The 23,770-nt window shown below is 35.9% G+C and overlaps 1 protein-coding gene across 1 annotated transcript in view; it reads left to right on the forward strand.

The window, feature by feature from the left end:
- Positions 1 to 12,400: 12,400 nt before the first annotated feature.
- LRP1B (LDL receptor related protein 1B) overlaps positions 12,401 to 23,770 on the forward strand; it is a 1,324,618-nt gene continuing 1,313,248 nt past the window's right edge. Inside the window, exons 1-2 of the mRNA XM_023752441.1 lie at positions 12,401 to 12,503; positions 13,066 to 13,188. Coding sequence (XP_023608209.1) covers positions 12,401 to 12,503; positions 13,066 to 13,188 — 226 coding nt within the window. The remainder of the gene's footprint in view (positions 12,504 to 13,065; positions 13,189 to 23,770) is intronic.

Here is a 23,770-nt window from a genome sequence, read left to right on the forward strand (position 1 = left end):
ATCCCCTCTGACTGGTCAATATTCCCCTTCGAATTGGTTACTATAGTGATTCCTAAGGCCCTCTTACCTAATAGTCCTTCCATTTCTCTGGGCTTTCTTCTTCTCCTTCTGAATGAAGGGCTTCCTTCTCTTTATTTTGTAAATATAGACCTTTCCTGGGTACTTCCAGTTCCCTTGTCTTATGTAAATGCAACTGGTGCTGCTCCCTTGTCTTATGGAGTTGTAACTGCACCTGGCTTCCACTAGGAGATGGAAATGTATCTTCTAGTCTGCAGCTCCACGCTTTTCCATGGACCCCAATTCTAATAAATCCCTAATCCTGCCTATGTTCCCCCTAAAATTCCTGCTTCACTATGTTTGAAATAGGAAATAAAACGACCATAATTTAATGATCCATTGTATGTATAAGTTGATTGAGAAGCAAAGGTTTAGAAATAGTGCTGTGTGTATGTGTGTGTGTGTGTGCATTTTTAAAGAAAGTATGATGAATATTGAAATAAACTCTACATAGAAAAGTCTATAATTTTTTTTAATTCAATAGTTATTGTCTATAAGTGGTAAACTTAAAAATATTTGCTTTTTAGCTTTTTTGATTATCCTCTATTTTCATACTTTAATTAAATATAACCTATGCAATTTAAATATCACCACAACTTGAACTACAGAAAACAATAATATTCTAATTCATAGTCTGGCAACATGACTTCATGTGTATTTTGTTAGATTAAAGTATACTGTTTCTCAATAATTTCTTGATTGTGGAAAAAAAAAACATGCATTGGTATAATGTAAGAAAATGTATGCATTTATATCTCTTCCTGAAAACATTATGAGGTTTAATTTGTATTTCTTTTGCCCCCCCCCCTCCCCATGGCTACCTTTTCTAATTTTCTATCAACATTCAAATGTTACATTAGAACTTTCCTTTTGATCTTCAATGATTACTTTTATGAAGATTGATTTAAATTTTCATGACATGTGTCTACTGTAGAGAAGTACTTAATTATATGTTACTTATAGTTATGTTTAGGAAACCCTTTGAACTTTTAGTCATGTTTCACAAATAACACAAGCCCACCTTGTTAGACCTTTGTCCTCTATGATGTTAACTAATGGAGATCCTCTTCTCATCATAGTTTGGGGGTTAGACATCTGCCTACAAAAGGGTAGCCACTCTATGAAAAGTTCTATCTCACCATCCTTCTTTCCCTCCCTAGTGTATTTTCATACATTTTAAACATTTGTTTGACCATGGATATAAAATGAAAGGAGCTAGGTTGTAAATACATGATAAGCAAAGTTCCAGTTCTTCCAGGGATAGCTGCTATCTTTATATATCTGTGAGTAAAACATGGAATTTTAGGGATCAGCCAGAAGATGGGAAAGGCTTGAGAAGCATTGAGACCTAGTTTGGAAGAATAATGTGGGCACAAAATATCAGCAGTTTAAAGTAGAGTGAATACTAATAGTTTATATGAATCCCCAGTAGGTTTCTTTCGTACAGTACCTGTAGTACACACACATATATTTGTGAGGTGGTTTGGGCTATAATGATTTAAAGGTACTGCTGGCATTTAATGCCTATAGGTCAGTGGTGCTAAATATAGTATTGATGCAAAAATCATTGCTCTTCAAAATGCCAGTAATTCCCAATTTGAGAAAAATTCAATTAGTGGTTATGTGAGCAGGCTTTGTGTCAGTCAGATGAGTATTTGTGATCTCGCCACTTTCTAGTGGGGTGATATTAAGAAAGTCATTTTACTTTCTAAAGGGTCTGATTTGTAAGATACAAGTAACATATTTTTATTAGTATCAAATGCAATACACAAATTGTTTTATTTAGCATGTGACATATAGTGAACATTAAATAACTACTATAATTTGTGGTATCATTTTATTATCTCCCACAAAAATGTATTTTCAAAAATCTAGCAACTTAATGAAGAGTAAGAAGTCTTACTGAATGGTTATGCAGAGCATATTAAAATATGGACAATATTCAAGGCTAACAATGGGAATGTTAAAGCTATATTCTAGGCAATCTTTGAAACATGAACTAAACTTCAGCTACCTGAATAACTTGGTGTTCCATTTGTATGCATGGTTTCCCTATGTCATCTTCCTTTTGTTTCACTTGCCATCCCCTACTAGTCAGCTTGGCAATCTTGTGTTCTTTTATTAAAATGATTTTAAAAACACATTTTCTGGGAAGCTTCCCTGATACCTGTATCAGTTACTTATGATTGGTAGTGATACTATTCAACATACCATGGCTAAGTAAAAAGGATATTTATCACATAAAGTAACACAGTGTCTAGAGATTAGTGCAGCGGTTCTCAACCTGTGGGTCACGACCCCTTTGGCGGTCGAACGACCCTTTCACAGGGGTCGCCTAAGACTATCCTGCATATCCTATATTTATATTACCATTCATAACAGTAGCAACATTACAGTTATGAGGTAGCAACGAAAATAATTTTATGGTTGGGTCACAACATGAGGAACTGTATTTAAAGGGCCAGAAGGTTGAGAACCACTGGATTAGTGGGATGTGGGTCAGGGTCATCTCTGAGTAACCCACAATATCATCCAAAACCGAGGTGCTGGACATCTTTCCACTTTGCCAGCCTCACTGTGTTGGCTTTCATCCTCAGGCTTATTTGTCCTCATGCTCTTAAAATGTCTGTGACTGCTCCAGGCTTCAACTGCTCATAACCTTAGCAATGCAGGAGATCTTGCTCCTCCTATCAAGTCTCCTTTGTTGTTGATAAAAGAAAACCTTTCCCGAGGGAGAACTAGCAGTCTCCATACCTCCTTTGTCTTTAGTCAACATTGGGGTCCATGTCCCAGCTGCAAGACAGACTGGGAAAGCAAGCACGTGGCTTTCCCTGCCTCTATAGTGGGAAGTGGGATTTTCCAAAAGAGGTAAAAATACCTGTTGGACAGGTAACTGTTTTCTGCATGTCCTGTCCCCATCTTGACCCCCAACTTCAGCTGTCTGTCTGCAACACGAGCTGCTCCATTCTCGGTGCTCTTTCAACACTCCAGATACACCCACAGTAGCACCTGCTTCACATGATTGTAAGTATTTTTATGTTTGCCTACCCCTCAGCAGCGTGTATGTCGAAATCCTGTTATCTCATATTCTCGGTGCCTATATTGGTTCACGATAAATGAGTATTAATTAAATGATTATGTTCAAAGTATTTTAAATAGGAAAAACTTTGATTGAAAAATATATTTTAAACTAAAAGTAGGAACATGAGATATGTAAAATTGTAGCCTTTGAAGAACCATTAATGGTTAAAACACAGCATAAAGAATAGGAGGAGATCTTGCAGCATCCCCGAAACAGCCAAAGCCTAACCATCTGCTTCATATCTCACTAAGCCTAGAGATGAGAAAAAAGATGTGAATTTTGATACCCCCTGGGAGTGGGATGAGGATCACATAGGATTTAGAGAATAGAACTTGCAAAGAAATGTCAATAATTTAGGCTTTTTCTTTTAAATTTAAGAAGGCAAACTGTCAAAATGTTCCTCTTTCTTAACAATGTAGTATATGAAATAACTCTGCATAGTCGTTTCAGTGGGCTTTTGAGAAAGGGCAGGTAAAAAGAAAATAGAGCATTCCTACTGCAATTTCGGAAAAGAACACAGAACTGAAAAGAATTTGTCTAATGATAATATAACTCAAGGCAACCATATTGAATGTACCGGTGTCATTCAACTGAAAAAAAAAATATATATATATATATATTTGTTTCTTGCTAAATAAAGGACAGGGTTTTTTATCCTGGTGGTTTAACTTGTTTCTTAGTTTCAAACAGGTTTCTGCGGAGTGCCTTATAATTTTCCATATCACTGCCCTAATAAAACAAGGAGCCTATGAATGTTTAAATGATCAAGGAAAAAAAAACGTTCTTCTTGAAAATTAAATGTCAGATTGGATTTGAAATGTTTACGGTGATACTTTTTCATTTGTTCATTATGATAGAAATGATAAATGAGCAAAGTTTCTTCCTGGGGATAATGTACTTCTTTAAATTTTCAATTTTGTCTTAGTTTTATATAAGATGTTTTTGTGAGTACGAACTGCCATTTGCAGCACTAAAGACATTTGGTGCCTAATAAGGCATGGGATGATTGCAAATTTGGTAGCCAACAGAAAGCATAAAAATATATAATTAACTATAATTTTTCCATAATAGAAAGATATATAGTTTTGCATTTTCTCATCTCATAAGAATATACACACTCACTTCTCAATTCATGTATTTCCCATTGAAGGGTGTCATTTATCTGAACATTTATGGTGTGTTTTTATAAAACCCTATTACGTGCTTCTAGGCATTATTGCTGGCTTCAGTACTATGCAGATGTATTTTGACTGTCATTTGACATCAAGGAGAAATAAAAGGCGTTTTATATGAGTAGACAGTGTTGAAACTAACAGAAACTGATTTAGGAGAAAAAAGCCTTTAAATTAGTGTAAAATAGTTGGCAGCTTGCTTGTTTCCTGCTCATTTAATCAGACTTACAAAAGGGATATGTGTTTGTGAGATGGGGGCCTGGTATTAGTTTTCTGTTGCTGTTGTAACTTAGTGGATTAAAGCAACACATTTGTTATCTTACAGTTCTGGAGGTCAGAAGCCTAAATAGTGTCTACAGGACTGAGTTATTTTGGAGGTTCTATGTGAGAATTCATTTTCTTGACTTTTCCAGCTTTGAGATGCTGACCACATTCCTTATCTCTTGTCTCTTGACATCTGCAAATTGCACCAGTTCTGCTTCTGTGTCCATGTCTTCTCTCCTCTCTGACTTTTCTCTTATAAGAACCCTTGTAATTGCATTGGGCTCACTGGCTACTGTCCTAGCCTCAAGATTCTTAACTTAATCACATCCGCCCAGTCCCTTGTACTGTGTATATATTCTCAGGTTCTTGGAATTAGCATGTGGTCATTTGGGGGTTGCCCTTATTTAGTGCTCTACAGGACTCTTATTCAAACATTTGAATGGTCTCTCTTAGTCAGTCTTAGCTTCAGTGATAACAGAGCAGTAGGCAGAGCTGTCTACTAATTTTAAAGTACAAGAGCATGTATACATATTTTATGTGAGCACATATGTCTATAGTTTGATTAATTAACTTTCTAAGTTATCAATAATGATCCAGCAAGACAATGGGAATTATTAATTAAAAATCGTGTTACCATTGAAGTATGGTTACTCTTCATTACTAATTGCCCCTTTAATTTAAGCCTGGGTGGGTTTTTAATAAAGGCTGAATTTAGCATAAATAAATGATACCACAAATTATAATCCTATTTTATATAATAAAGTTTATTTTTAATACACCATGCATTTTATGAAGGAGATATATTCCTTGGTACACTGAAACTGGCAGGTTTGACCACATTTTACCTAACTTCTCCCACTCCAGCCTCCCAAAATGTGAATAATTCAAATATGTTTTTGTATTGCTATTAAATATGGACTTAAATGGTGAGTTTCATTTTATCTTACACTTAAAGTGATGATATTCCTAAGAAATTATCTTTAAAAAAAACACCTATCATTAACATATCCAGCTAAGTTACCATTGTACAACCAGCTATTGTAAAAATGTAATTTTCAGTGTAGTTAAGAGACTCTGGAGGATAACACAATCTCTCTCAAGTTTGATTTTTAGTGTTCATGGAGGCTTTAATTTTATATGGTATAATCTTTACTACTCAGGGTATTTTATTTAGCCATGGGAGAACTTAGTTTTATTTTGGTGATTAACTAAATAAAGCTATTTATTATTCTGATAAAAATCCAGAACATGCTTGGGTTTTTCTTTCCTCCCTCTCTTTCTAAAAAGAATATATAATTCTTTACATAATTTTTTTTTTCATTGAAATCACCTTTTCAGGAGAAAATACGAAGGCTAGGAAGGACTCTCTGGCCTTCAGGAGCTCTTCATCCAGGAGCTATAATACACAGTAAACTAAAATGTGAGCTTTGTGGTGATTTGAGTAGGTGATGGAACCAGTGATGGAGGAAGAAAAAGTTTATTGTGGAAGTTTTGATTAAAGGAACTGAAATGTCATTAAAATTTAGGAAAGGACTAGACTTGTGTTGTATGGGAAAGGGCATTCTAAGCAAAGGAATAAACAGTAAAGACATGGAAATGATATATTTAGGAAAGTGAATAGAACAGTATGGAGAACTAAAAATGTATGCTGAGTGGCAAAAAGGTAGTAAAAGAAAGCATCGGAGCAAGATGTCTTTAACCATATTACAAAAAAAAATTAAATAGAATTCTGAGGAATTTATTCTTCATCTACATTTGTACGTTTTTTGAAATAGATGAATATAAAGAAAAAAATAAGGTAATTCTTGATGCTTGATAACTAACATCATTCCTTTAACTTATAGGAGCTTTATCAAAATTTGAAGATACATTAGTAATATATTCTGTAGATCTCTATAAGAATTCTGTTCTCCTGGTAATAACTGATTGCCTGTTTACATATGAGAAGAAAGAGAATATAACCATATTTCTCGCTTAGCAGTTATAAATGGTATATTTTAATTAGTCATCCTATGTTTAAGTTAAATGAGATATAGATATATTAAATAACTATTGTTGATGTTAACTAAGTTCTGAAAATCTTCTATAGCATTTCCTTAATACTTACCATGTGCAAAAGTTGTACCTATTCTTTAACTTAGCTAGGATCAATATCAGACTCCTCATGGATTCAGATATTAAATGGGGACTATACCGCTCCTTTGCCTTTAATTTGTAATTAGCTACCAGAGTTCATTATTTATATTTCCTGTAAATGTCCCTGTAGTGTCCTGTTATGCATTAGTAGGCAATTTGTTGATAAACTAACACTCTCATTAGTATTTAAATAGGACATAAAATGTCAACTTCTAAGGGAAATGGCATAGCATTATTATAAATTAATTATGGTAAAATGCTCAAGGAGCTGTAGGCTGCATAGTTATTCAATAGGCCCTTATTGACAGATACTAGTTTTAGTGTTTGATTTTTACAGTTCTTTATCTTAAAGATCAAAATTAGCAATTCATCATGATATTACAAGGAAAAAGATAAGTTAGCTAGTCTGTGGCAACCCATGTATTTAAGTCTTTCAGCAAAGACTACTTCTATCCTACTTCCGAAAATAATATTACAAATTTTATTAAATTAAGTAATTAGATGTTTCCTATAGGTGCAGCAGGGCTATCATATTAAACTTTTCTTGTGCCAGGATGAATCTAAACTCAGTAAACTCTATAGGCTATGATTGTCTTAATCTTTTCATGTCTTTTGGTTGTAAAAGTCTATTATTAAGAGATAGACATGGTACTAGCTTTGATCTTCTTCCTTAGGGATGTAAGTGAAACTGGCTGCACTTTCTTGTAAGCTTCTTGTTTTAATTACAGTGTATAACATTATGTTTCACACAATAGGAAGACATTTAAAATAAGATTAGTGTGGCTATCTCAGAAGTGTAGCATGAAGCATAAAATAGGATGAATGAAAAATACCCCCACACACAACATACTGAGCTTCTGATTCCAGGAACTCAATCCAGTGAATATATTTTAAAATAATCACCTTGAATTACTGAACATCCATTCATTTGAATCCTATAATCGGTGCTTTTAAAAACTGACGAGAAATGGAATATCTGGTTGAAAATAATTAGGTGGGTTGTAGGAAGCTATTCTTTTTTAAAAAATATATTTTATTGATTTTTATAGAGATGAAGGGAGAGGGATAGAGAGTTAGAAACATCAATGAGAGAAACATCAATCAGCTGCCTCCTGTACACCCCCCTAATGGGGATGTGCCCGCATACAAGGTACATGCCCTTGACCAGAATCGAACCTGGTACCCCCCAGTCCGCAGGCCAACACTCTATCCACTGAGCCAAACCGGTTAGGGCAGGAAGCTGTTCTTAATGGCTGTTTCTCAGAGGAATAATAAAATTTTTTTCCCAAAATGCAACAATGTAAATTGTCTTTAAAAGTTGGAACTTGCTTTGCAAACTGATAATATAGATTCAGTAGGTAAATCCCTATAGGTCTATCTTACTTCTTGGGGGGGGGAGTTTTGAATCATGATGGATTAGTGATGGATACATAAGAATACCTAATGAGGATGGGTAATTTGTGTATTTTCCAAAGGGACTTTTTTCTTGGATTTTCCCAGGGGATTATTCTGTATCCATGGTCTAATGTAGGTGAATAATTTGATATTAATACAAAATAAAGTGAACACAACACTCAACTGTCAAATATATACTTTTCAATCTTAGCTAGATCCTCTTTAGCCTTAGAGAGAAATCTTTCACCAAATTTCTAGTTGATTCCATTCCAGTTCTCCATAGCAGTTATTCTAAATCTTTACCACTTTTTCCAATTTTACTCCCTCAAATTCCAAAAGTCTTGCTGTCCAGTTCTTTGAGAAAACAAAACCAGGTAAGAACACCTTAATTTTATTTCCTACCAGCTAATAATTTATCTTTTTTTTATCCTTTCTTTTTTGCCCCCAGTATTGTTTAGGTTCTCATTGCAGCCCCATGAGTTTTCCTTAGGAAAGGGCTTCACTTTCATATCCTTCCTGAGCCTCCGTCTCTCTCTTTCTTCAGTGGGACCTTTACCTCAGCCTGCAAGTCTATGCCATCTTTTCAGAACTCATCATACTTGAATTTTGTCACCAGTGATCCCCTTCCTCAATCCAGTTATTGAAATTCCACATATTTTTAATGACTCTCCTTTCCCCTTGCCCTTCGCCTTTCCTATTTCTGGCTAAACTTTGTCTTCTCTGTCTCCTTGCTTGACCTATGCTTCTCTCTCTCTCTCTCTCTCTCTCTCTCTCTCTCTCTCTCTCTCTCCCACACACACATTAATTCCCCACTTTAATTTCAGCTACACCTATTCCCATGTTTTCACTGTCTTCTTACAGTTTCAGTTCTGTTCTGTGTTTCCACTTTTGATGCTTCTCCTGAATTTCAGGCTTAAATATATCACTGTCTAATGCATATTTATTCTTTAAAAAATATATATTTTTATTGATTTTGGAGAAGAAGGGAGAGGAAGAGAGAGATACAAATACCAGTGACAAGAGGGAATCATTGATCGGCTGCCTCCTGCACACCCTACACTGGGGACCAGCCCACAACCCAGGCATGTGCCCTGACCGGGAATCGGACTGTGACCTCCTGGTTCATAGGCTGACACTCAACCACTGAGCCACACTGGCCAGGCTGCATATTTATACTTGAATGTCTCCCAAGTACATCATACTCAGGATATTACAAAAACAGTTGGCAAGTAATACATTTGAGGTCAAAACCTGAATTCAAGATTTTGACATGTAATGAAATGGTGAGCAAGGTATTTGACTTCAGTTTCCTCATCAAATACTGTCGTGAAACTTCATTTCCCCAACACACTTGCCCACGCAACCATCTCTCTCACCTGTTACTGCAATAACATCCTCGGTGATCTTCCCACTTCATTGTACTCTATTCTCAATGCAGTAGACAGAGTGAACCTTTAACAAAAAGTGAGTTAGATTGTGTCTCTCTACTCAGAACCTTCCAATGGTTTCCCATCTTGGCTTTTAGCAAAACTCAAAACCTTCATGTGCCACCCTCAACCCGATCTTCCCCAAATCCCTGACTTCGGTTTTTCATCCTGTCATTTTTTCCCAGCACTCTGCCCTCCTCAGTTTTCCTTACTTTGCTGAGCTCCCTCTTGCTTCAAGTGCTTAGCACATGACCTTTTATTCAAATGGATGTCACTCTCACCTCCATAAGCCTTTATTCAAATGTCACCTTCTCACTGACAGATTCTCTAACTTATTTGAAATTTACCTCCATCCTTCCGGTCTCCAACACTTAATCCCCATCTTGTTTTACTGTTCTCCATAGGGCTTATTCCTAATATTCTATATAATTAACTCATTTAGATTGTTTTTGTTCCCCACCATAATGTGCCCCATGATGCCAAGAACTTCTCCTTTGTTTTTCCCCCCACCATTGTATCTGCAGGGCCTAGTAGTAGAAGCTCAATAATAATTGCTAAAAAAAAGAAATAAATGTACAAATTGAGATATTGGAGGTGGCATTTTTTTTTAGTTAAAAAGCACTATAAATAAATTAATTATTTCCTCTATTATCTCTACTATTATTATTTTATGCCCACATGACTGTACATTTAAACACACACGCACAAACACAGAGGTTTTTTTTTTTCTATGTCCTACCTTGGTTTTGAGATACTATCTAATCAGTTTCTGAGGCTATTTACTTTGAGTCATCTTTAAGCTTTTCAACCATTTTATTCATCAGTTTTAACTCTTACACTATGTGGAGCAGAATATTCATTTTAGTTCCTACTACTTTAGCTCAGTCATCTTGAACTTGTCTCTAGATAATTACAATAGCCTACACACGAATTTGTACCATATTTTATAATAAATATACTTTCTTAAGTACTTTTTCATGGCTTCAAATGATCTACAAAATGCTTTCTACAGTAATCAAGGTCCTTCATTACTGACCCTGACCTATGTTTTTGTGGTGCTATTTTCCAACATGATAAATTGTTCTTTATGGTTCTTTTTACTTCTTTTTACTTCCAGTCAGTAGTTATTGATTATTCACTGAGTCAGGCACTATGCAATGGCGTTTAGTAAGGTACTATCTCTTTCCCCCTCTCCTCATAGCAATTTGTTATAGTTTGGGAGGAATGAAGGAAGAGAAAACTTGGCATTTGAGATCATACATCAACTGCACAGTAGCTATAGGTACATTGAAAATGTATTCTGGTTTTTTTGGGACAGAATTGGTTTATACATTTTGTCTCGGTATAATTATTACTAAATTTTTCTATACTATCAGAACTCATCCTTGTTTGCTGATAAATTATAGCATCTCTTTATAAGCAAAATAATTTGAGTTTTATCCTGTTATGAACTGTAGAAATTATGGGACTTTCTAAGCAACATTTAAGTTGCCGTCCCTTAGCATTGGAACACACTTATACATGTGACATAATGTTTGGTGGAGAAAACCCAGGTTATATAACCTGAATGTCATCTTAATTTTAGTAGAAAACTTTTATTTGTCTCAAATACATTTAATAGCTACTGTCTTAGCAATTTTTTTTCACATCCTTGTCAGGAGTGTCCTATATTTACTCTTCATTTATTCATATCCTCTCCATCTTTAAAGTTATGCTTACATCCCAAAACTATTTTTTGATTAATCTCTATCTCTTTCTACTTTGTGTTCTCTCCTTTTAGCACAGTGGTTCTCAACCTTCCTAATGCCGCGACCCTTTAATACAGTTCCTCATGTTGTGGTGACCCCCAACCATAAAATTATTCTCGTTGCTACTTCATAACTGTACTTTTGCTACTGTTATGAATCATAATGTAAATATCTGATATGCAGGATGTATTTTCATTGTTACAAATTGAACATAATTAAAGCATAGTGATTAATCACAAAAACAATATGTAATTATATATGTGTTTTCCAATGGTCTTAGGCGACCCCTGTGAAAGGGTCGTTCGAACCCCAAAGGGGTCGCAACCCACAGTTTGAGAACCGCTGTTTTAGCAGCTTTTTTTTTTTAAATCACTTAGTTGACAACTTTTTGTATACAAAGTACTTTTCTTTTATTCCTGGATCTGTTGGCATGGTAGTCTGCTGGATCCTTGAAGGCAAAGAATCTTTGATTGTTTAGCACTGAGTCTAGGGCCAAATACAGAATATAATTAAGAACTTAACTGTTTTATGTAAAAAATAGCAATATGATAGCAGTGGTATGGAGTGTGGCATTGATGGTGTGTTGAAAATATAATAGGATAAGATAATATTAATTTTCAGGAAATATCTATAGTTTATACCAATGTCTATAGATTAAAGATGTGGGTTTGTAATGTATATTTATTGAAAATTATGTTGTGATGGGAGGAAAGACATTGAGGAAGAGAAAGGAAAGGTATACCATATTTTATCAAACCATTGCATGGAAGATCATCATTCTTTTGTAATTTCTGAGGTAAAAGTGCCAATTAAGTTACGGTTCAATGTTTTCATATCACTTATAAATTTCATTTGATATATATTGAAATACCTATTTATTTATGGATTTTAAAAATAATTGAATCATCCCTGTATATACATGACAAAAGTGTAAGTGGTATCAAAGGACTAAGGTGTTGTCAGCACTCCATTGCATTTGAAGGTCATTTATTTTAAGAAATGTTTATTTTCCAGTTAAAATATAAAAATGAAATATTTTTATTGAATTGATTTATAGTGTATAAGTAAGTATAAGTAAGTATATTGCAAAGAAACAACATCTGATGAGTTTGCTGGGATATGAAGAAGGCCCTAAATATTCTAAAACGTAAAAAGAACATAATGGGCATTTTGGATGCAACCGAGTGTAGAAATCTGAGTTACAGCAAAACTTTATGGAAGTGTACTATCACTTTTGCTGTTCAGCAGCCGAAGCTGTCACCTGGAAAGTTTTAGCAAAATGGACAAGAAAATATTATGAGATTAGGCATCTAATTAGTCTAGAGACATGAAGCTATGGCATTAGTATGGAAAGTTAAGAACTAAACATGCAGAGTTTCGGTTTAGGTACACTAGTTATCATTTATTACAGGTGTGTTTTTTTTGGAACAAAGGAGGAATATGTCTGTGTTCAAAATGTCAACATCTATAAACTCACTTGGTGGGATTCTATGTGCCTTATCTAGTATGACAAAACCGCTAGTCACAAAAAATAAACAGAATTCATAACAATTTCCAGAACAGACTGTGTGAGACTACATCAAAGTCAATTCTATCAATAAGGTGGACTTGAGCAGAGAGGCTATAATTAAGAAAATAATTGGCTTAGCTTTGCAGCTGAATAGAAAATGTGGATCACATTCATGTACCTTTTATGTATTGGTTTCTCACATTTCATCTTTGTACTGCTCTTGTGTTCATGCTCAGATCAGTCATATTTTATTTTGAAACATTTTCATTTTCAGATCAGCAGTCCTGTGATCCTGGTGAATTTCTTTGCCACGATCATGTGACTTGTGTCTCCCAGAGCTGGCTGTGTGATGGGGACCCTGACTGCCCTGATGATTCAGACGAGTCTTTAGATACCTGTGAGTAGAAAGGTTTTCCTGCCATTCAGATTTACTTTACATGTGAAGCTAAATGTCAGTTGTTTCACGGTTGGCTGATGTTGTAGTTGATTCTTTTTTTCCACCGAGCCCGAGAAACTCGAAACTTTTCATTTATGTTTCCTTTAAAATGACTATGTGAATGAAAGCACAAAATGCAATTTCATAGCGTGAACTGACTTATGTAGGGAAGAAGATGCAAGGTTAATTATTTCAAGGTGATTGTGTTACTCCTAGAGAAAAATGACTTGAAGAGGAAAATAATCCTTTGAAACACAGCACTAAAAGGGAATAAGACCCTCTCCAAAAATTTATCTCACACATTTTGAGTGAGAGGAACACATAGGCATGAAAAGAGAAAAAATAGATTAATAGAAACAAACTCTAATGTAGAAATCAAATGTGTAAATTCATACAAAGGAATATTATTTGGCAATAAAAAGAAGTACTCATACATGACACATGGAAAAAGGCTAAGGGGAAGGAGCCAGTCACAGAAGACCACGTGTGGTATGATGTCATTCATATGAAAGATCCAAAATTGGCAAATATATAGACACAGAGAATAGATGAGGGATATAGTAGAAGGCAATAAGGACTGACTGTTAATGAGCATGGGCTCTCTTTTTGGTGAAATTCAAATATGCTAAAATGGGATCGCAGTTATGGTTGCACAGTTATGTTAATGTATTTTAAAACATTGAATTTTACATACTAAAAGGGTTGAATTATATGTTAATTTTATCTTAATAAAGTTGTTTAAAAATGGGAATATATCTCATAATTGTGCCTAGGGGTGTAGATAGCACAGTAATGTGAAAAGAAAATTTTTATGATTATTAATAAATGCTCTTACCATATGAAATCATATTATATATGATTATTAAGTCATTATTTATGATTATTAATAAATCATTATATATGGTTATATATAATGCTCTGACCATATGAAATCATATTATATATGATTAATATTATATGTATATGATATATATATTATTTTTAAGCTTCATCCTCTCCTTTTTAAGTGTAATCTAGGAGTTCTTTCCTCATTAGCTGGGAGGATTTTCATAGCATAATCAGAATAAAAGGATAATTATTGAATGTTGGTACTGGAGTGTTGCATTTCTGTCCTGATCCTCCCAACAAATTCCTGATGGGGAAAAAATTACAGAAACATGAGATATATTTTTGCTATCCATATGCAGGAAAGCCAGGTTGAAGGTGAGATGCTATGGAGCTGTGTACTTGGCTCAATGCAAAAACAGTTGAGAAAAAAATGACTGGACAGCTTACCTAGACTGATGCTGGTGAAGAATAGAGAATGATGGTGTCTCTTTGTGCTCAAGAGTGAGATGAGTCAGAGAATCAGACTGGAGAGGATTTGTGGTATAGAACAGGAGCCAGGACCTGGATGGTCAAAACTAAAGCCCTGGGAGAGAAAACCTTAGAGTAAATGTCAAATTGTGTAAATGACAAATACTCTGCTACCCGCCCTCACTGAATTCCTGCTTCTAGAACACGGCTGATACCCAGGAAGGCCACATCAGTGGACCAGGGTGTGTTTGACAGCTGACTGATTGGACATTTGCTCTGAATGGTCAGTGTCTCCACCACAATGTTCTTAAATATTTTGAATATCCACCCTGCCCATAAAATAGACACCACCTTGGTTTTTGGAAAAGGTGGGTCCTTCAATTCAGAGATTAGGGGCTTCAGCAGACTGAGGCCTCAAATTAGAAATCGCATGTGGGTTAAAAAAATAAGTTTTTCTGCTCATTTTTAAAAATGAAATTCTTACCTACTCAAGACATTTTTATCAGCTTTTTTTAAAAAAATATATTTTATTGATTTTTTACAGAGAGGAAGGGAGAGAGATAGAGAGTCAGAAACATTGATGAGAGAGAAACATTGATCAGCCGCCTCCTGCACATCTCCCACTGGGGATGTGCCCGCAACCCAGGTACATGCCCTTGACCGGAATCGAACCCTGGACCCTTGAGTCCGCAGGCCGACGCTCTATCCACTGAGCCAAACTGGTTTCGGTTTTATCAGCTTTTAAGTATATAGCTATTTTCTTCTCCAATAACATTTGATGGATTAGATTTAAAAATATTTCTTTATTTTGGCCATTCTTATTCTATTCTCAAAAATCAAAATTGCTGAATATCCTTAAAGGAAACACTAAAACTATTGTTATATCAATGTAGTCATATAACAAAGAAAGAGAAGTAACTATTTTTCTACCTGGACATTTAATCTGGACAACATACTTGGATCTACATGTAATTAGCCTGTTTCCCATCAATGGTTTCAGATAATACCAATTGAAATCTGGACAAGCATAGAAAAAACCCTTTATAAAACATATAAGACTTTTGAATTTTAAATTGCTTACCCAGATGTTCACAATTACCATTTTTCTAATCATAGTGCTTTATAATGTGTTGTTTTACATCATTCATATTCAGTCATCACTGATATCCATAAAATGCAAAATTTTATGACATTAATGTACACATTCAATGTGAAAGATAAATACTAGAAATCTAAAACCATAAAGACTGATTATTAGGAAGGGTGATTTTGTGCTCAGAATATGAACAAATGTATGTTATACATTTTGGTTGGAAGTACGTGTATCTACAAAATATTAGATGAAAACAGTTGAAGCAATACACTTATTTTTCCTAAATCCACTTCGCCTTTAATATGATAAGAAAACCAATACAACATGGAATTTATTACAACATTGTAAAAGCTCTGAAATGATGACAAAATTCTTATAGGAAAAAAGGGGGATATTGTCAAGGAAGAAGAAAAGCTTTTGTTGTGAAATGCTGATGACTGAAATGCTTAGAAAATAAACCTGCATACAGAACAACCAAGATGAGGTTTCTAAAATATGAAAACGGATAACTTTCATAATTTATAATTTACCATTTGATATGAGCAAGTATTCTTTAGCCTTATATTAAAAATGAAAGTCTAGATTTCTCCACATTATTTGAAGTAACTTCAAGTGTCTAAATAAATGGCTAATCATCTTCAAGCCCTATGAGGACATGAGAATAGAAAATCAGGGAAATCAAATCACCATCCTTTGACTCAGGGCTTTCAGTTCGGTTGTTAGTCTCGAGTTGTGTGTGACAAGAATTTAAATGGAAAGTGGGGACATTTATTTGTGAAATGAAAGCTTGGGACCACCTGTGGCTGGAAAATTTTCTTGAAAGGCACTTTTATTTCGAAGTGTTCAACATTTAATCCCTTCTAGGATTTTCTGTTGAATGCTTAATGATACTTCCTTTCCAACAATCAGCTCCAGCTGATGTATGATATTTTCTGAGAAATTGAATTTAATGTACTTTAAACTGGTTCTTTCTTTTTAAGCCAGGACTGAATTGGTGCTGCTATGTCTCCTTCCTTCCTGTTACTCTATCCTACTTCCCAGTCAGAAAATTATTTAGCGGGCACATTAATTATAGATCATATTTTCGATAGATGACTCACTGGCCAACAAAGGAGAATAAAAATGGCCTTATAAGAGGGTAATTGCAACCTGGAAAGTTGTGATAATTTGCACATTGACTCTGCCCTGTCCTTCTTCAGGAACCGGCAAACTTTTTCTATACAGAACCAGGTGGTAAATATTTTAGATTTCATGAATCCATGTGATCTCTGTTGAATATTATTCTTGTGTTTTAAATGCTTTAAAATAGAATGCACATTCTCAGCTTATAGTCTGTACAAAAACAAGGCAGAGGACAGATTTGGCTGGCTGTGGTTTGTTAACCCTTGTTGTAATGTCATTGCTGAACTATATTCTTTGTGAAATTATAAGGGTGGGTCTGTGCCCATGTAGAGTCACCACAGGGAACAGAATAACGCCTCACAGTGGAAGCACGTGGCATAGAGCTGTGTGTGTACCCACTACCATGTAGTGCCACACTCAGGCCATATGGTATTTTCCGCAAAAGGTAGGTTTATTCTTCTATTTTAGTAGGTTTATTCTCCTTATTTATTAGGATTACACTTGAACACATGGAATAGAAACAGTAGCTTAACCAAATAGGGGTTCATATTTTTTCACATAAAAAGTAAAAAGGTGGAAAATCCAGTATTAATGTCAGATCTCGAATGGCACCAGCTTTCTCTTTCTGCTCTGCTATCCTCAGCATGGAATTGTCAGTCTTACACCCACAGTATCAACGCTCTACCTCTGCCAGTAGATGATTCCATTTTAGGCAGAAAGAAGGGGAAAAGTAAAGGAAAAAGGCAAGTGCTAGCTGATTTCTGTTTTACAGAAAAGCAGTAACTTTCACAGAAAGCAATGTTAGGATGTGCTGCTGATAGATATCTGCTTCACCAGAACTGATCAGATGAAGTATATATAGGGCAATGAGCATTTTCAACAGGGCTTGTTGCTCCTTCCATCCCCGTCCCCTCCCCCCCAAAAAAGGTGGCTCTGCTAGTACAGAAAAGGGGAGAATAGATATTGGGAAGGCAGAGGCACCAGGTAACATATGCCACAGTGTCCCTTCACTCTCTTTTCTCCTCTCCATCCACTACATAGGAGGTGGCACCCCTAGCATATGATCAGGGCTTCTGCATCTCAACTACTGGTCTCCAAGTCAAGTTCCTTCTCAAATATCTTTTCTCCTTGGCAGCTAACTTAACCCTTTTAGGACCCCATTACCTCCTTTGTACAATGGACATGATAGAACTTGCCTCATAGTGAAGTGTTTAGAACATGCCTGCTCCATAGTCAAATCCCCTCTTTACTGCACACCCCATTCTGCATCCCAGATGCTCAGGGTTCTGAGCAAGCACCGTGCCCTAAGGGTCTTCTTATGTAGAGTCCTAACTGCCCCCATAGCCAATTCTTACTTAAAGTGAGTTTATTCTCTAAGGATGTGACTAGGAATAGGATTAATTTACCACATGCACACATTCAAGTTAAATTGTTAACAGTTTTTAATAATTAGATATATTACATTTAAACATTAAGACAAATTTTGTATAGAGATTATTTTGGGACAGGAGGCTTTTTCTAGGAACTCTTACAAAAAGATCATCTTGACTGATTAACTAAAGCTAAAATACATTCCTGAAAGTCATGTTAGTGAGTAATATTTCTTAATTGACACTGCAGTCCTGAAATTTAGACGTTATGTCATTTTAGGAAATTGAGTTTATGGGCCTTCTGTATTCCTCTAAGTTGGCTGTTATTGGTGAAAGCAGAATTCAAATTTATTTGAACTTGTCCTCCTTTCTTGAAATACTGAGGTAAAGAAGGATCAAAGTCCTAAGAGGACCCTATAGGCCACCTAATTTATAAATATGGAGTTATTTGAAAAACATGGAAGGCTATCCCAACAGAATTGTGAAACATTGGCTTTGGGAGTGAACCGTTCTAATTGGATATTGCAGTAAAAATAACAAGTCTCCCAGGTAATAAGAATAGCAGCATTTATAACAAAATGAAAATGGCTGTAAGTTATTAGGGTTAGATGTACCTCTATTTGGAGTGACTATTGCCTTTATTATGTTTCTATTGTATGATTTTAACTTTATTTAGACAGGAGGATATTAAGGAACTTCTTGTATTCACAAAATGACCTTTCCCCTAGGTATAAGGTAGAAATTTCCTTTTAAACTTTCTTTCTTTGACAGAGGTCAGAAACAAGGTGGGAGATTATTAGTAAATAGATATTGCTCTTTAAACATACGTAGTAGAATAGAGCACTGAAAGTAGACTATAGGAATAGTAAAATGAAGTGTGGTCCTTGTTTGTAAGTAGTAGTGATTTAGAGTTCGTTGTGCAATGAGCTAATATATGAGAACCCCAAAGCAGAGCATTTTGTCAGGTAGAGAAGCTGAAATGATCTTACACATTAAAATAAAAGCATGTGAGACCCAGGAGGGCAGTTTGTGTCTCTTTCAATTCTTTTTGTTTTGCTCTTCATTTTATTGTGAGGCTCTTCATTTTAGTAGCAGAGAGACCAAAACACTGACCCATCTTTAATGATAAAAAGACTCCCACTTAAGAGTTGATAGGAAGGTAGACATGAAGGTGGGGGAAAATACAATTGTGGATTGTAAGGGCCTAATATTGACTCATTTCCCTAGCACAGTGGGAATGGGATGGGGGAAGGTCTCATTTCTCTTTATTCTGCCCCACAATGTGCTAACGCATCTCTGCAGTCTGCCTCTGCAAGTTTAAGAACTTGATTGGAGGTGTAGGTGATAAAACTGAGTGCACTACAGTTCCAAGAAGCAAAGCAAGACCAGCATTAAAAAAGGCCTCGCTCTTTACTCAAGAAGTCACAGCTATTTGGTTTTTTCTGATACAAGACAGGTCACAGGATAAGAAGGGACTCAAGGCCCCTTAGCCTGCACTGGAAACTGCAGGGAATAAAAACTTTGAAATAATGTAAAATAAAGGGGGTAAAATAAAATGAATGGATTCTAGAGACAACTCTAGTAAAATCTCCTTGGCTTAAGGGATGATATACTGTAAACAAGTGCTCTTGCAGTGCTCCGTAGGGACATTCTGAAGGCTGAACAAGGAGTCTTCTCAGAAACTGTCCAATCCATCATTTATCCCCAGCTAATCTAGCATTTGGGGTTGGGGATGAAGGCTTCTTACCTTTCCTGGGTGAGCACCTTTCTTCCTGGAGGGTGTTTTATTCTTTATAGTCAGTGTATAACATTTACATTTGACTTTCCAGAAGGGCTTCTAAAATGACATATTTTGCTAAATTAAGCTCTAAAGTATGTTGTGTTCTAAGAACTTATTTTAATGGCAATGTCTTTCTTTTTTTTCTCCCTTCCCTCACATCTTCCATCATCCTCCCCTGAAAGCAGGATATAAAGCCCTATTGTAACATGACTATAGAATTTTCAGTAGGATGAAAAGTGTCATCATTTAACTAATTTATATCTTGGCCCTGTTCAGATTCAGGCAGCATAACTGACTTTGGGTTGAATTTTTAAATTAAAATCTTTGTAACATTAGCTTTCCTAATTTTCAGTATGGAGAAAATTTCTCAAAAAAGAAAAGAAAAGTTCATGAGAGAATGGGTAAAAATGGAGTAGGTTGGAGAATACCAGTAAATGTGGCTTATAGCAACCCACTCAGCCTACAAGAGCTCTCTCTCTCTCCCTCTCTCTCCCTCTCCCTCTCTCCCTCTCTCTCTGTCTCTCATCTCTCTATCTCTCTTTCTTTTTCTGAAGAAAAAAAAAAGCTTTGTGAGGGAAGGGTAAACCTTAAAAGCTCGGTTGAAGAGGGGAGAATCCCTTAACTGGATACTCAATTGCAAAGAAGAAAGCAAACAAACAAGCAATTACTTCCCAGCATTTCTGATGGAGTTGCCAAGAGAAAAGTAATTATTAATGTAAAGGACTTTCCTAGAATTCAGCTTACAACCATAAGACTAATTTTAATCTTTCACAAAAAAGAATTGTAGAAATAAGGTGTACTTCTACTTTGATAATGTCTTAAGGATATGTACATTATTAGTATTAAATATCATTTTGTCATTGCAGCTATTTTTTGAGAAATATAGACCAGGCATTGTGTCCATTAAAGCAATAAGAAATCTGAGACATGAACAAGTTGCTTGGTAAAGAGTCTCTTAACTAATGGGTAACAGGATGGAATAGGAATCCAGAAATCAGAAATTCTATATCCTAACTTCCTACCATAGCCTCTGTTACAGGCTGAATTGTGCTCCCTCTGAACTTGTATATTGAAGCTCCAAATCCCCAGCACCTCAAAAAGTTTCTGTATTTGGAGAAAGGGCCTTAAAAGAGCTCTTTAAGGCCAAATGAGGTCATTACAGTAGGTCTTACTCCAATCTGACTGGTACCTTATAAGAGCAGGAAATTTTGCAACAGTAGGACACACTGGAGCCCTGCACATACAGATGGAAGAACTCTTGAAGAGTCAGGAAGAGTGTAGCCATCTGCAATCCATGGACAGAGGCTAACTCTATCCAACATTTTTTTAAAGATATATTTTATTGATTTTTTTACAGAGAGGAAGGGAGAGGGACAGAGAGTCAGAAACATCGACCAGCTGCCTCCTGCACACCCCCCACCAGGGCTGTGCCCGCAACCAAGGTACATGCCCTTGACCGGAATCGAACCCGGGACCCTTCAGGCCAACGCTCTATCCACTGAGCAAACCAGTCAGGGCCTCTATCCAACATTTTACTCTTGGACTTCTAGCTTCCAGAATTGTGAGGACATGAAATTCCATTGCTTAAGCCACTCAGTCTATGGTATTTTGTTCTGAGACCCCTAACAGACTAATATAGCATTCTGTAATATATCTAACAAAATTCCATTTATTTTATGTCAGTATAAGAATAATGCAGTGACTTAAAAATCCCTCCTTTTCCTTGAAGAGATGTACTATCACAGCACTAAAACTGCAGGCATTGTAATCCTGTTAGAGACATGTGAAATAAAATCACCAGTCAAGCTGATGGAATAAAAGACCCATCCCTATATTAGTGGTTATAACCCTCTAAGAAAACCTAATTTAGAAAGTGCTATTTGTATGAAAATGAAATATATTTTAAATGAAAAGTTATTAGATGATTAATACAGATATTCTTCAAGTACTTATGGATGATGGGTTGCTCCAAAGTTAAAACAATAGATTTACCTGACCCTTCCTCCTGGTGACCCAGGACACTCATTTTGAGGTACAGTTGAGGGCCATCTTTACAGTAATAGTAATAAAACACAAACTTGAAATGATGACTTACATACCATTAATTTCTGAAAAGACAGTAGAAATGCATAACTGATATATATTAGTATTAACATGGATATTACTAATATCTCATATTAGGTTGCCATAATATATATTAGATTGCTATCATTTTTAATTCTGAATTGATCACTGGGTTAGGCTATAAAGTAGATGAAATTTGATAGTGAAAAAAAAACCATATTTCTTTCTGTACATTGACCTTTGGGGAATTGTGTTATATTTCACTTGCAAATTTGTACATATAAGATAACTAGAGGCCGGGTGCACAAAATTTCTGCACGGGTAGGGTCCCTAGGCCTGGCCGGCGATCAGGGCCAATCTGTGGGGCGATTGGCGGGACCCCCCTGGCACCCACCTTGGCTGGCCTGATGTCGCCCACTCACTGGCCCCATCCCCCGCCACTGCCACTGGTCACCTCCCTCTGCGGGGTGACTGGCGGGGTAATCGGGGGGGCCCCCACTGGAACCCGCCTTGGCTGGCCTGGGGCCTGCGGGCTGGGGGCAGAACCTGCATTGAGTGTCTGCCCCCTGGTGGTCAGTCTATGTTACAGCGACCAGTCATCTGCTGGTCTTTCTGTTGTTCAGTTGATTTGCATATTAGGCTTTTATTATCTACTATATAATAGGATTCAATTTTTTAAATGAATGACATGCTATGTATTTTTCATTTAAACAGTGACGACATTTTTGTCATTGTACCAGACTTCTCAATATAAATATGGATTTTCTTTAAGGAAACTAGAAATTAATCAATCAGCAGCTATTTACTGAGGAACTATCTTATAGAGGTATTTACCAGGCGTTTCTCTTCAACTATTTATTCCCATGCCCCACCATGTGGCAGGGCTTTAGCCTTTGCTAATTTAGTCTTCTATCCTGAGATTATTTCCATGTTAAATGAGATTATTTCCATGTTAAAGAAGATATTTATGATTAAGTTGATGATGATATTACTGACACAAAATGGATAATTAATATTATCCAGATGCCCCAATATGATCCTTATATAGATTATCTCTTTTGATCCTGACAACAATCTTGAGCAGGGCATTGGGGATAGTTGACTGGATTGTGTAGGATGCTAGGATGATGTGGATATCACAGGCAACAGAGGTGCATATATTTTCCCACAAATGGAAATGAACTGTCTTGAAAAGGGGACAAATTTTTCTCATTTGGGTGAAGGCACTATATGAGTCAACGGTAGCCCTTCCTAGGATACTAATCATGGTCCCCTTTTACTGATGATAAAAATAAAGCATGAGGGGAGTTATTTGCTAGAGGTCTTAAAGCAATTAAGTGACAGAGCTACAGATGAACACTGTGTCGTGTTATACAGTTTTCTAATGAGGCTCAGAGAAATTAAATTCCACTAAGATTCCCTCCTGACAAAGGCAGGATGTTCATGCTTCTCACATTACATTCAAGTCAGGATGCTTTCCATTATACCACACACCACCTGTATATAAAAAAACTAGAAACACCAATCAGAAAGGATATGTGTACCCCTTTGTTCATAGCAGCACAATTTACCATAGCTAAGATTTGGAAACAGCCTAAGTGCCCATCAGCAGATGAGTGGATTAGAAAACTGTGGTACAACTAGACAATGGAATACTATGCTGCTGTAAAAAGGAAGGAACTCCTGCCATTTGTAACAGCATGGATGGAGCTTGAGAGCATTTTGCTAAGCAAAATGTATCAGAGAAGGATAAATATCACATGATCTCACTCATTTGTAGATTATAATCAACAACATAAACTGATGAACAAAAAAAGA

Source organism: Myotis lucifugus, unplaced genomic scaffold, assembly GCF_000147115.1.
Source record: "Myotis lucifugus unplaced genomic scaffold, Myoluc2.0 scaffold_32, whole genome shotgun sequence".
Lineage (NCBI taxonomy): Eukaryota > Metazoa > Chordata > Mammalia > Chiroptera > Vespertilionidae > Myotis > Myotis lucifugus.